General features: G+C 38.2%; 1 protein-coding gene across 1 annotated transcript in view; it reads left to right on the top strand.

Annotated features, from left to right (window-relative positions):
• The first annotated feature begins 248 nt into the window (after positions 1-248).
• Positions 249-14,965, top strand: part of LOC145479667 (uncharacterized) — a 30,826-nt gene continuing 16,109 nt past the window's right edge. The window contains exons 1-13 of the mRNA XM_081458083.1: positions 249-4,232; positions 5,751-5,870; positions 6,678-6,794; positions 8,348-8,482; positions 8,904-9,026; positions 9,649-9,897; positions 10,756-10,872; positions 11,147-11,263; positions 11,432-11,554; positions 12,192-12,317; positions 12,548-12,757; positions 13,264-13,459; positions 14,735-14,896. Coding sequence (XP_081314209.1) covers positions 4,154-4,232; positions 5,751-5,870; positions 6,678-6,794; positions 8,348-8,482; positions 8,904-9,026; positions 9,649-9,897; positions 10,756-10,872; positions 11,147-11,263; positions 11,432-11,554; positions 12,192-12,317; positions 12,548-12,757; positions 13,264-13,459; positions 14,735-14,896 — 1,874 coding nt within the window. The 5' untranslated portion in view covers positions 249-4,153. The remainder of the gene's footprint in view (positions 4,233-5,750; positions 5,871-6,677; positions 6,795-8,347; positions 8,483-8,903; positions 9,027-9,648; positions 9,898-10,755; positions 10,873-11,146; positions 11,264-11,431; positions 11,555-12,191; positions 12,318-12,547; positions 12,758-13,263; positions 13,460-14,734; positions 14,897-14,965) is intronic.

Here is a 14,965-nt window from a genome sequence, read left to right as displayed (position 1 = left end):
AGGCAGTCAGAATTATAATTTTGAACACGCTTGATTGAAAAGAAAACCGAATGAAATCAAACGAAACCTAGTGCCGCATCAACAAGAAAGTCGGAAAAGGCGGAATACCCAATATACCGGAAACCAGAAAAATGTTCCAACTATTACAGGTCACGTTTTCGTCCGGCGAAGAAAGTTAAAAGAGCAATATACAGCTTAAGTATGGATGTCCACGACCAACTCCACAATATAATGAAATAAAATAATTTAACTTTTGTAGCTTACTCACCAGTATGTACATATGGGTTATTGACCAAGCGTGAGGTCAAGATGGCTGGATATTGGCCAGGTCTTCTTTTGCGTGTTTATGGACCGACCGTAATCGAGGTCCATAAGCACCCAAAAACAGAACGAGGCCAATATCCCGCCATCTTGACCTCACGCTAGGTCAATAAAGGATTTATTGTATGGGATGAGGAACAAATTTTTCTTGAGGGACACGGGCAAGATAGCGCCATCTTGCCCGTTTGGGTAGCCAATCACAGCGCGGGACTTGATGCTAGTTACACTTATTTCCACCAATAGACAGGAGGGGTCGCGGGCGGAATCATTTCCAACATGTTGTACTTGAAATAAAAAGATAGCACAGTTGATGCAAGCCTGAAAGGAGCTTATTTCTAAGGACAAGAAAATAAGAAAAAATACCCCCACTTGAGCACAGAGAGTGGACAACTGCAAGTGTTTCGAATCCCATACTAGTGGCTGTGAAATAAATTGCATAACGTGACCGCTACACTCCATAATGCAGGGTTCTCTTTTAGTTTTGATACTCGTAGTAGTGACCATACTCCATGTGAAATGTAACCCTAACAAACTAGGGAAATGGTAATACCAAAGCTGGAAAGTTTATTACGAAGTCAATGTAGGTTCCGTATTGATTACTGTTTAGATCCTTCCAGACGCCTGCCTGCCCGGGATTTTCTTTTTACCAGCTTTGCTGAAATGACGTCAGATAAAAAACAACAGCAGGCGTTATCTGGTGTATTTGTAAAGCCCGGTATGATCACGATGATTACTACCAGCTATTGAACGTTTTCACTCAAGGCCAGCAGCCGTACAAGTTCATTGGAACAAAAGAAAGTGCTTGGGTAAGAAACGAGTTCAACACTCACAGGATTGGCTTGGGACGTCCGGGGGACACCAACATGACCGCCGGTTCGTTGTTTTGGGCCATCAATATGGCTTCTGTGATGATTTAGCGCATATAGCTGGGGTGTTCTGGGATGAATAGCAATCTGCTTGTGCCCTGCTTGTGCGCCCCTAAAACACGTGGTACCATGATCTCCGAATGAAATATTGATAGCAACCGGCATGTGCTTTGTATCAGGCTTAATCTGAAATCTTCAGTCCTTTGGGTAAGATTTACATCTAACCAGAGCTGACAGCTCCAGATAGCAATCGTGATCAGCTGCCTGCAGACACAAAACTTTAAAAAAATAACCCTCATTATTATAAACCTTTCGTGCCACACAATACCACTGAACCATCCTTGTAGTCCATTCTGATAAGACATCTATTGCTTATGATCTGTCCCTGGCCATAGGTGTTTCCCGTTGTACTTGTATGACCGGAAAAAAGCGGGAAGCCACTGTATGACAATATCAAGCCTCAACGGCCTCCGGCAACGTTAAATGTTTTAGTAATTTGGGTATCACGCTGACGGCGCAAACAGCCTTATTGTTACTAGTACTTAGCTGAAGTGCCCAGAGCAATAAGCGAAAAAGTACATCTCTGTTCGCGTCAAACTCACCGACGCAAAAACCTCGTTTGAGTCATGATGACGTAATGAAGATCGTGATGACGTACAAAAAGTCACGAGGCGAGAAGAAAATTTACGATGGTACTCGGAAAGGACCCATTCACCCCAGTAAAGAAATTACAATTGTAAATTTATAAATTTGACGCAGGAACTCTCGGCGAATTATCTATGCTGTTAAATATTTACACTGCTTATTTTTGCCCTGACCAGAGTTTCCGGTTCTATCAACTCCAGCCAAGAAACTTCTACCATAAATAGTACAACGTCGCCTCTTTTCGTTCAACGATTGTACTTTTTTTTTTACTATATCGAAAACGCTAACAAACACGAGGTTTTACTGATTTCCAGACGTTTCGAAACTCCTGATTGACATAAGGCTAACAACTTCGTTCACGACGCATACTATTTTAAGCCGTTTTAAGAAAGACAATGATGTCTTCTGAATATGGAACAATTTCCCGTCCTTTTTGGGGTTACGACAAGTTAAACAAAAAAAATAGCTCGCATAGGAAACATTCCCGGCCAAGATTTGAACAATGACGAGCATGTAAACAAACACGAGACCGCCTTTGAACGGCGCGAAACTTATTCAAATCATGGATTTTGTGGTTGATGGGGGCATTTCACGGACAAAATGTATTGTCTTTATGAGTCTTATTGTCGAATTACCGTTTTATGCAAAGGAAGTCAATGGTATGAGTAATGCTTACAATGTACTAAAACGCTTCGAGTGGAAACAGAGAGCAGAATATACTAGCATGTGGCTTTTATGAGAACGTTGATTTTTTTGGTGTTTTAGCCGGTGAGGAACCTTCAAGAACTATCGCCATCAATATTAATCATCTACGACTGATGTGAAAGTAACACGCTTAATGCTATGTCTACACCCGAAGGGGTTTGCCAAAATCGAATTCCGCCGAAATTTTTACCTTAAGGTTGGGAGATAAATTGAAAACTTGGTGACTTCTAAACAGCTTCGACCTGAACAACAAAGTGCATAATTGTCATGGAGCAGCCTGGTGGATTGGAAATCAGCCGCTAACTGAGTTGGCATCCATGGCGTCCGCCTTCATCATAGGAGAGACTATGAAATTACAAAAGTAACTACAATATATCGAGATTTGACTCTATTTAGCCGTTCATTTTTAATCGTCTGGAAGATGTTGGCGCTCTTTCGAAACCGTTGAGTAGTTTTGTGTCTTCGTTTAGCCGGCCAATTAAGGTATTAAATATTCAAAGCAACCAATTATAAGGAAAATGATTCACGGCATGTTCCAAGAACTCGGCGATATTCTCTCTTTTCGTAATTAAGCCGTCTGTCAGAAGTTAGGAAGATCTAAGAATAGAGAAAATTTGTTTTGATAGTTAGTCAGGTGTTCCAGTAAAAGATTTCACATCCGGTTGACGGCTGACGGAAAACTATTAACTCGAGAGATATATTAAAACTTACGTTCGTCTCCACTGAAACCGGGGCTAATATTAACCACGCTGTGACGCAGTTTCAAGCAATACTTCCTTATAGCACGTCGACCTTGATACCTGAAAACAGTTCCACGCTATTTCAGTTTCCACTGGGGAAAAATTTAGAAAAAAATAGTATAGTCTTGTTTTTCTCACGATCGTTCCAAATTCTAGTGAAACAAGTATAAGTTAATCAACTCGTGTGCCAAACCAAGCCCAAGGGAGAGGCGAATGGTGGACTAATCGCAATCCCGACGGCTAATGGTTATATTTGTTTAACTTCTTCACCGATCTGCTAACTCGTGAATTCTCTGAACTCTAAGATAATGTAAGCGCCTTTCTAAGGGTCTTCTTACGTTTTTTTTTTTATTATTATTTTAAGATATTTTATTTTCCCGTTAAAAGAATCCCTCAGGAAGCACGCTCGCGTAGCAGCGTAACACAGCCGGCCATCTAAAATGTGCCTGCGACAGCTGGGGTATTGGATATGACAACAAAACAACAGCAAAGGATCGAAGACTGTATAGTCAAACCCGAATATCTTTTTACGGTTTTTAAGTTCGTTTTTGCCTGTTTTGTAGGAATATTTCTGGTCGTACAGTCAGCGAACCGGTTGACTTAGCCACGGGGACAGCCCACACCGTCACATGACAAGATTGCGTCATTTTTCCCGCGCCACGCTCGTGAGCATGCGTTCAATTTGTCAACAAAACAGTGAGTTTTTCATTCATTCACTCATTAGTTTTACCGGTATTCATTCCAAAGTCCAACGTGGTTGGCTTGACTTAAAACGAATTCAACAGTGCAAACCCTATTTTCTAGTATCTACCTAGGCGTAAATTTGAGAAGGAGTACATACGGTCTTTTTCCCGTTGTTGTGAAGCGAAAAGTAAAATGCTTCCTCTGACCAAGGCGGTATGTTGGTGCGTGGCAGCTTGCCTTGTGTGTCTCACAACTACGAACGCAGACTCTGGTAAGTACTAAGAAGAAAGCTTTGAGACCACGTGTTGTAACAACAACCTATTCGAAAACCTGCTGTATCGTAGTTTTGTTTTAAAAGGACAACATTTTCTTGGAATTAAGTCTTTTGACTTGTTATAAAAGCAGGAGTATTTTCTCGTAAGCGCTGTCGGGGAGATGGCGCGTATTTCATGGAACGTGTAGACATCGTTTACTCCTTTGTATCAAATTGCAACTCCAGTTAAGTCTTAATATTAAGATCTATTTTAAAATCAAATTCGCCTTGTTATAAGCATATTCTTCCTTTTCAAACTTTTTACAGTGAAATAAATTCTTCGCGCTAAATTTTGGCGACTTTTTCATTGATGCGTAGAGAAGCTGGCGTTGTTTACTTTTATCGATATAAGCTTATATTTTCGGACCATTTTTATTTATTAAAAAATCCAAAATCTTCTAACTAAGGACACTGTTCGTGTAGAGGTTATCTGTTAGTCGCACATTGCTGAATTTTTTTGAAAGATATACTATTTCTTGATTAAAATGAAGTGTCGTGTTGGTGACTATTGTAGTAAAGGTCTTATGCAAATTGAATAGCAACGTGGGCGTTCTGCGTATTTCATTGATGAAAGTGTTTCACGGGTTGTTTCATCATCCTTTCGTAAGTAGGTCAATATTGGGCTTTCTCAAGTCCTTTGCCATTCCGTGGGAATGATTTTATCTTTTTGTCGATGTACGGTCGTTGTGAAGGCAGTACAATCTCACAAATGAAACGAGAAAAGAGACTCTCGAGCGTGTGAAAGTTGTTCGCGGCTATTTTGCAAGGTGTGTTAAGTAAACTTGGCGCGCCGCATTGTCTTTTTTAGTCAACCTATTAAAATCGCTGGAATATTTGATCGTCACTGTCGCGTTTACATTTGGAGGGACCATCGTTTGAAATATTGGCGCAAAAGGGCGAGGTAGCGACGCGCGAGTCTTCCTTCAGAGATCGATATACACCTCGTTCGCTTTTTTGCCATGCTTACTGAAATGGAAATATTCTTCCACTTTTAGTTTCCTTCCCTTTATCATAAAGACTTCCGCCAACGTGTTTTGACTTTCGATCTGTCTGTTACGGATCAGAGGAAGTCACTGTCCATACATCTGTCTGGCGCGTGCTGTTGCATCAGCCAAGGGGCTATTGATTATTGAAGATTAGAAAGTTTCAGTGTGATCTTGATTCTTCTTTATTTAACGGGTACCTGTGGATAAAAGCCTCTTTTAAATTCAGACGGCAAGACATAGTTGGCATGTTTGATTTCTCTTGTGAGTCAGAGACTGACATATGATTGTTTGGTTGTCATTTTGTTAATTCTGAACCTCTGTTTACTAGACTCCCAGGTAGAGTTTATTCAGCGTTACAAAATGTGATTTTTCCAGTTTTCAAACAGGAAAAAATACTGTCTCTCGTGTCCCGGGAGAAAATTCCCGTTAGGGAACTGAGGCAACTTGTTCCCAGTTCACCACGAGCTCTCACACATTGTTGTATCAACAGAACGTCCTTACCCTTGCGCTGACAATCAGTTTTCCTGTACTAATGAAAAGTGCATTGTTGCTCGTTGGAAATGTGATGGAGAAGATGACTGTGGGGACAATTCTGATGAAGATGGATGTCGTAAGTAGAAATTATTTCAAGAATGTTAGTGATCAAGTTGATCCCGCCTGATCTCCTGTTATGATCAGAGGCAGAGGAACCATTTGCATATGCCCTGTTACATCAAAGCAATCTTGTCATAACTTCATGTGTTACAGATGTAAACAAACTTAGTTAAAAATTGCATTTCTTCCTTCATAATGGGAACAAGAATTAGAACAAGGACCAAACAATACACTACAAGAAAACAGGTTGTGACCTCTAAACATTGAGGAAATTACAAATTATGTCCCTTTCAACCTATGTTTCCAAGCTGTTTACCAGTTTATGGCCCAGATGGAAGACTGTAAATTTTGAGCATGTGTAAAGATGGACTCCCATGCCAGTAGTCAGAGACCAAACAGTATACTACAGACACTGCACCAAAATAACTTGTCACCCCTAAACAGAGGAAATGCAATAATTATTGTTATTCTATTTTTTTTGCCATCTGCATACACCAGAATAGAGCTTATTTTAATTTACAGCTATCCATTTCAAACATGTAAAGTTTAGCTATTATGCCAATATATGAGGGATTTTTGTTTGAAGAATAAACCAAAAAAAACCCTCAAAACTAGTGATATGTTACTATGTAGCTCCACTGAGCGTGCAACTAACAGAACTAAATACGTCAATCTTGTTAGTAAATATTCTTCACAAGGTGACATATTAGACAGTTATTATATATTGTATTATATTTTTAGGTTATCTTAAGTTATATTTAGTTTAAAATCAACAACATGTCCTGTGAAAATATATTTAAGTTGCTTTTGGTTGTTTGCATAGCTCCCCCAACCTGTCGTCAAGATCAATTTCAGTGTGCAAATGGACGGTGCATCTCATTGTTGTGGAAGTGTGATGGAGATGATGACTGCTATGATGGATCAGATGAGCTAAACTGTGGTATACTGACAATTTAATATTTTTATGATTAAGCTCCATATAGGGTGATCATTTGTGGTGTGGTACATGTCACATATGTCCAGTATTGAATGTTAATGAGATGCATGCTCCTTATGAGAAGCATCACAAAGTGTCATTTTCATATTACCAAATGCTTCATTAAGGGCCAGGCACCGGGCAGATTTACCAGCTGTGAAGACAATTTTGCCCAGCTGGTTTCACCACCTAGTTGAAAGGTTTTTTTCATGAAAAAATTCAAATTGAATAGTTTTGCCCGCCTGTGAAAACCAGTTGCCCTCCTGGTGAAAGCATTAAATTAAGAAACCCTGTACTACAGTTGAACCTTCCATAAGCGACCACCCAAAATGTCAAGCCTAGGTGGTCATTTATGGGAGGTGGTTGCTTATAAGAGCTTAGACCATACTGGCTCAAAATTTTGCCTCATTAGCATATGGTAACTGCAGAGACTTGCCCCATGTTTTAAATGCCTTATTCATTGGAAAAGTTAATTTCAAGAAAAAATCTGATTCTTCCCATCAAGACATTTCCATCCCCTGTACTATCCAGGAACATGACAATGTCACAACACCTTATTATCCAGTTTCCGCTCTATTATCTGTTAAGGGGTCGTTTACAGGAGATTAGAAACAAAGGAAAATTTCAAACTTCTAGCCCTAAAAGTGGTCGCAGTCGCTTACAGGAGCTGATCGCCTACAAGAGTTTCCAAATATAGTGATTTGACATGGAAACTTTTGGTATTTTGGAAAACTGATCACTGAGTAGAGGTGGCCACTTACGAGACGTGGTCACAACCGGAGGTTTGACTCTACTTCATATTTGACATTATTATGTGTGTTTTGGTGACTTTTTTAAATTGTGATGCTTATCATAAAGATCCTGCATCTCATTAGCATGCACTCCTGGACATATCTGGGTGTATGATAGTGTAATAATTTGAAAGGTGGCTTTTTGTATTTGCTTTTACTTCCAGTTCACTCAAACTGATCAAAATAAAATTATGTGAAAAGCAGTAATGAAATAGTGTTCTGCAAGTACAGCCATCCATATTTTTTTGTCTCACGTTAAAATGGCTCAAGCAAATAAGATTTTTAGTAATGTTCTGTAATTTTTTATATGGGGCTTAAATAATTTCTCCCATTTCTTTCAGTGGTTATACAGTCTTCTGTCTTTTGAAAATTGTTGTCTTTTTTTTTCTGCACAAGTACTTGTCATATAGATTCCCCCCCTTTCCCCTTGCAAAAAAAATAACAAAGCCAAAGCCCAACTATTATGTTAAATTTAATGGAATTTCACTAAAGGAAATGCAAAAAAATTTACTTTGGCAGATTTGATTTCTGTGTTCATACTGATACCTTGAAACATTGATAAATCCTGACTTTTTCTTTTACGTGCTTGCAAATTATTAAAGCTTGAATAAGCTTACTAAAACTTCCTCGTGGAAACTTCCCAGTAACGAACCTCTGTAGAGTAGGTATGGATATTTTGTAAACAACAATCAATTTTTTAATAGTACTGCATTGCATACTTTTCAGATCGAAACAGAACATGTGGACCCAAAGAATTTAAATGTGACAATGGCAAATGCATCTCAGCCCAATGGAAATGTGATGGACAGGATGACTGTGGGGATAAGTCAGATGAGGCTCAGTGCGCTGAAGCTGGTGGAGGTATTAGAAAAAACTATTATCTATTAACTAATGAGAAGTTTAAAATTTTTGGTTAAAAATTATATATAGTCATCGAAACCATCTCACACTTGATAAGTTTCTGACATTCATAAGCTTTGTTTTTAACTCCTGCTTTTACAGGCTAACACTATATAGTTTTAAGGGACTACGTTATTGCTAAATTTCCACTGTGCATTTTTCTATCACCGCCTATAAGATGGTTGCAACTTCTGAAGGATAATTGTTGCTTTCAGAACTTTTCATCAAGACTTTTGCTCAAGTTAAGAAATGAAGTCTAAAGAGATCAGTTGTTGTTTCACAGCTATATAGCACCAATAATCTTTAATGTGCCAGCATTTTAGAGGAAGGTTGAAAGACTGTGTAAAACTCTGAATAATTTTTATTGTATTTTCTTTCTCAGAGCAGGCAACATGTTCTTCTAATGACTTTTCATGTTCCAATGGCCATTGTGTGTCTCAGTCTTGGTTATGTGATGGAGATAATGACTGTGGAGACAACTCTGATGAAGATCCCCAGCAGTGCAGTAAGAAACAGTTTATTCTGTAACAAAGATGATGTAGTGTATGGCTGCTATATTTTAATGTAATGCTCACACAAGTTGTAAATGAATAGATGGTTATATAATGTGAGTACTTATTGTCTAATAATGAACTCGTAATTCGCGGGTATACAAAGAAGACTCGTGTTTTGTAGGGGGGCTTTTTGTGAGTGGACCTGTCATGTACAATAAAGTTGTACATTTAATAGCCAATTGATTTAACTGTTGGCAGTTAAACTGTTGAAGTGAAGGTGATAGTTGTTGTCCACACACATACCAATTTACAACTTATTAGGCTTAGTTTTAAATGTAAGGTGTAAAAGTATACATAATTTATTTGCCAGAAATAACAGTCAAAGATCACACAAAGTACCTGAGTTTATTATGCAGTTTTAAGTAATAAGAGAAAATGTTAATGATTTCATTATTTTTGTTCTATATATACATGTAATTGGTTATTGATTGTACAAGCTACATGCATTAGTTTAATAACATTTGTGTATCTGAGAGGTACATGTTCTTGCCAAGTTTGTTCTGGCATTCTGTTTCACGGTTTAAATATATTGTACCTCACCAATTTCTGTTAATTTTTCACTCCCAATGTCAGCTTCCAAAACTTGCAGTTCAAACCAGTTTACTTGTGGAAATCAGCAGTGTATTCCAAGGCGCTGGAGATGTGATGGAGATGAAGACTGTCCTGATAGGTCAGATGAAGCTGGTTGTGTAAATGTAACATCTCGTCCATCCACTTGCTCGGCAAAAATGTTTCACTGTGCTGATGGACACTGCATTCAAGGCCACTGGCGGTGTGATGGAGAAGATGATTGTCCTGATGGATCTGATGAGCAAGGATGCCGTAAGTATAGATGATTTGCGCGAAGTCAAAGAATATTTTCTTGTATATTGTTATAAATTCCATCAGAAAAAATAAAAACAATATATACCTGGCTTGTTATGACCAAGGTTCCTTTAATAGGGTTTAAAATTATTTCACATTATTACAGGTAGTAAACAACACGTCTTCCATTTAAGTTCAGGGTTGCCATTAGGCATGACTATGTATGTCTTGCCAATGGTTAATGCACTTGTCGTACCCCATTTAAACTCCTGGGGACAATTGGGGGGATCTTAAGATTTATTAATACTCTCAGTCTTATTTGCAAACTGTGATTGGTCAATTTAAGGGCTGTATTTTAATGTTCTGCCCACTAAAATTTAAAGCTGTTTTTTGTGGCCACAACATTTTGTGAATTATTGCCAAGTGTTCTTAACTTTCAAAGCAAGTAAAAGTTTAAAACTTTCTTTTACTTTAACTTGTGTATTAACACATGCTGACAATGTTACAATGATGTGAAATTGACTTGTTTTGCTTTTGACATGCGTCACAAATTTGAAGCCATTCCATGCGAATAGAAATAGTTTCTGAACCCGTCAGACATGCTGTAGAGATATAATAAATATCTTACTAACCTCATCTTCTCAGTCCATGCTGTAACTTGTGGATCCTCATTTTTCTCCCTTCAATTTATGACCCTCATGCTTCGAGCTTGGCCATAAATCAAGGGGGAAAAACTTGGTCTGTAACTTACAGTACAAACCTCGAACTCAGTTAGTAAGAGGTATATTATTTAAATGTATTTTTTCTCTCTCAGTGGGTTAGTGATTTGACATGAGCATAATTAAACTGACGAGTAGCATGTTTTTGTTGATTTAGCTGTTGGAAACTGCACCAGTGACCAGTTTTCTTGTCATGGTGGAGGTTGTATACTAAGCTCTAAAAGATGTGACGGGACATCAGACTGTGAGGATGGCTCAGACGAGTCAAATTGTGGTGAGTAAATAGCTTGGTTAGTTGCTTTGAGCAATTAATCAGAAGCGGCAACTAATTTGGTTTTAAGTAATATATACATTCAGTGGTAATATTCTGTGGTTCATACAGTCATGCACAATCTTAAAAGGTAGTTTTAATTTTAGTACTTTTTAAAACTTGTTTTTTTGAAGAGCCTCCAACTCTTAAGTTTTATATGTGGTAGTATTTCATTGTAGTTGAGCCCCACTATTTTGAATTCTTGGAGGAACAGTAAATAATTGACTTTCTGTAATAGTTACATGTACAGAGGAAGAATTCAAGTGTGGAAGCACACAATTATGCATTGAAAAAACCAAACTCTGCAATGGAAGAAAAGACTGCCCCAATGGAGAGGATGAAGAACAGAATTGCGGTAAGTTAATTGCACTTTTGAGTTCTGCAAAATACTTAGGAGTGTTATTTATAATTAAACAGCAATTACTTAGATTGGTTAGTATTATCCTCTTAGCATATGTGAATTGTTTATAAACAAGCAGTGCTTAATGTGGTTATTGTGATCTGTTTTTGTGTACTTTTTCAGATATTAATGAATGTATGGACCATAATGGCCACTGCCAACATACTTGTACTGATCTAACATTTGGCTATAAATGCTCTTGCCATACTGGCTTCACCTTGGCTGAAAACAAGAGAACATGTGATGGTATGTCACTTAAATGTTGTCATTTTTTTGAAAGCAATTTATCATTGTCTGCATCTAAACGTGAACATGCCTTGACAAAACATGATCTAAGTTAAGGTGTCAATCATTGCATGATTCGTTGTCAGTCATTTGAAGTTGACAAACTTCCATGCCCAAAGTCCAACACAGTTGGTATCATTTTGTGATGTTCCCCCCCAAAATATGTACAGTCACATAGCTACTTCAAACTTGGATTCTTTGTTTAGGGAACTTCAGGTGTGAAGTTTCTTCCATACTTGTTGAAAACACTTAAACTTCAGTTAAACAATGCCAGAGTTACTAAAAAAGAAAATGTTGGGGATAATTGCCGTAAAATGTGAATTAAACCCGTAAAAGAGGCCAATCTGGGTGTGGCTAGAGCCTTATTTGACCCCTAAAAGACACCACTTAAAATGGAAAGGACAGCGGTTTTTTTAATTATTTCCTTGACTGCACCCTAAATATTGGGGTTTCATCCTGAACATCCTAACTGCATGAGACCAAAATCTGTGATTTACCTTGTGATATGGGAGTCTCCATCCTTCCCCTTTCCTCCAACCAAACTTATCTTATTCCAAAAACATGTGCATGGCATTGAATTACAAATTGCATTTTTCAGATATCAATGAGTGTGATGTGTATGGACAGTGCACTCAACAGTGTACCAACACAAAAGGAAGCTACAAGTGTACTTGTAAACCAGGTTATGGTTTGGAGCCTGATAAAAAGACGTGCAGAGCTTTAGGTAACACTTTATAATTTGATACAAAGAGAAAGTATCACAGACCTGACAGTACCAAGTCGGCCTAGGCTTTTAAATTTGATTACTTAGGCAGGCATTAGAATATTAAACTGCTACATGTACTTCTAAATGTTTTAAGTGGGTTGTTTATTTGTTAAATAATCGTAACTACCAAACAGTGTTTGCATATCACATGTCACAAATGAAGTTTGTTTTCTTTCCTCTACACACAGAGCATACACCATACCTGCTGTTTTCAACACAACACAGCATTCGTAAGCTTCCCTTGGATGCTAGCTCCAACGAGTACACTGACATTGTCGTTGATCAGAAAGGTATTGTTGGTCTTGACTATGACTACTACAACAACTATGTGTACTGGACAGATGTGAGAGAAGAGAAGATTTGCCGTGCGCACATTCCAAGCCCAGGATCAGATGCAGGTAGTTTAAAATACTAAACCTCTGTCTGAGTGTTATTTTTTCTCTTTGGGTTTTGAGCTAGAGAACATGCAGGAGGGGGTTTAACTCTTCGGTGAAAAGGAGTTGTTTGGCACCTTAAAATTTGCACAGACAATCGTCCCAATCATGTTCAAAATGTGTGTTTGCTACTCCCACCCAGCCTACAAACAGTAGTCTAGCATCCCTAGCTTTAAATAATGTCAAAAATAACTCAAGAATACTTGATAAAAGAATTCCAAGTTTTCTAGCTAGGAGTTGAACCTGAGACCTGGTTACTAGTCCAGATGCTCTACCACTGAACTATAGAAAATTGAGAGCAAAGGCTGTTAAACTAGGTTCATGTAACAAACATTCTGCCTACTGCTAGGAGTGGAATATCAGTAAGTGAAGTATTTGCATTTAGAATACATGAGATGGTGGTCGTCAAAACTGACCGACTTACCCAATACTCCAATATTTAATATCAGTGTGTCATCACTCTATTGTAGTTCACTGCGACCAGATTGTGTCCCATGTTCACACCCCTGATGGCATTGCTATTGACTGGGTCGGCAAAAAAATGTACTGGACGGATGGAGGCTACAACATGATTGAAGTGGCCGAACTTGATGGTTCTAATAGACTCACCCTTTTCAGTTCTGGATTAGATGAACCCAGAGCCATTGTCGTGGATCCCTTATATGGGTAAGCTATAGTAAGAGAGAGATTAACATGTTGTTGGTAGGGATTTACTGCCATTTTGTTGCAACTGGTCGTGGATTTGATTGTTTCTCCCATGCTCAAACATTTCTTTGAATTTGACTGAAGATTCAAGAATGCAGCGTTAAGAAACTTACTGTATTTATCGGTGTATTAGTCGATCCCATGTATAAGTCGACCCCCAATTTTTTAGGCCAAAAACTAGATTTTCTTAATTTCCAGGTAAGAATTTCTTTGAAAACTTCTCTTGTATTTCTTAGAATTATCTGTCAGCTACCACACATATGTAAACAAATCACAGCAAGTTTCAACACGCAGTTTTAATGAGCTTATTATGGCATGTATACGAGCGTTTTACCCAGTTTAGAAACACATGTGCATGCTGGCTTTTGGATGACAATTTTTGTCAAATGCTCACAAAATCAAACCTAAGGATTTCAAACGAACCTTTTTTAAGTGTGAAGAGATTAAAAGTGGCTTTATAAGACACCAAAGAAGCTCAAGACTTTTAAAACGACTCCATAAACAAAGTGTCGTGTGTGTTGGGAACATGGTAGCCAAGCCTTGAAATCAGATGAGTACTGGTACAGAAGTCCTCACACTCGTATCCTGCCAGGTTACTAAGCAGAGAAGTTCGAAGCGCTGAAGATGTTTTCTCCGAGCAGCTTCAATACAGCTTTATTTACAGGAAAAATATCGGTGCTTCATGACAAAATTGAGTCAGCAAGTGTCTACAAGACTCGGGTTAACATTTAGCGGATAAATGTTGATGCATTTTAACTTGAAGCTCTGATATAGAGAAACAGATCGCTAAGCTAACGTACATTGTAAACTGTTCTGCTGTTTATTTCATGTTTGTTAACATTGAAAGACAATTGTTATGCTAATTATTCGACTGGCTCTTGAATCTCAAGTTTTGACCCATGTATAAGTCAAGGGCGAATTTTTGGACTGATTTTTGGGTCTTGAAAGGTCGACTTGTACACGGGAAAATACAGTATCACTAAAAACATTAGGGAGGGATTCTTCAGTGTTTTGGGAATCTTGTGTCATGTTTTTCAGACCAACAAAACAGGTAGAAAAAAACGTTTTCTGGAGTCTTTTGTGAGGCCTGACAAATAAAAAATTTTGCAGTATTTAGTAATTCAAGGTTGTAATTTATGGGAAAATGAGAATGAAGGGTGTCAGCTTCCCATGGACGTCAAGAGTATTTCACACTGTAACTTATACCTGTTCTGTTATGTATTCCATGTTATTTAGGAACCTGTTTTGGACTGACTGGGGGGATCACCCAAGGATCGAAAAGGCAGGCATGGATGGTGACCCTGCTACAAGACAAGTGATTGTCTCTGATCAGATTGGCTGGGCAAATGGCATGGCAATTGATTACACCCTGAAAAGACTATATTGGGCTGATGCTAAGTAAGTTGACTTAGGTATTTCTGTCTACATTTGAGCCCATGTTGACAAGTGAAGGTAATTTGAAAAAAA

Source organism: Orbicella franksi, chromosome 2 (assembly GCF_964199315.1).
Source record: "Orbicella franksi chromosome 2, jaOrbFran1.1, whole genome shotgun sequence".
NCBI lineage: Eukaryota > Metazoa > Cnidaria > Anthozoa > Scleractinia > Merulinidae > Orbicella > Orbicella franksi.
This window is presented reverse-complemented; position numbering and strand designations above follow the sequence as displayed.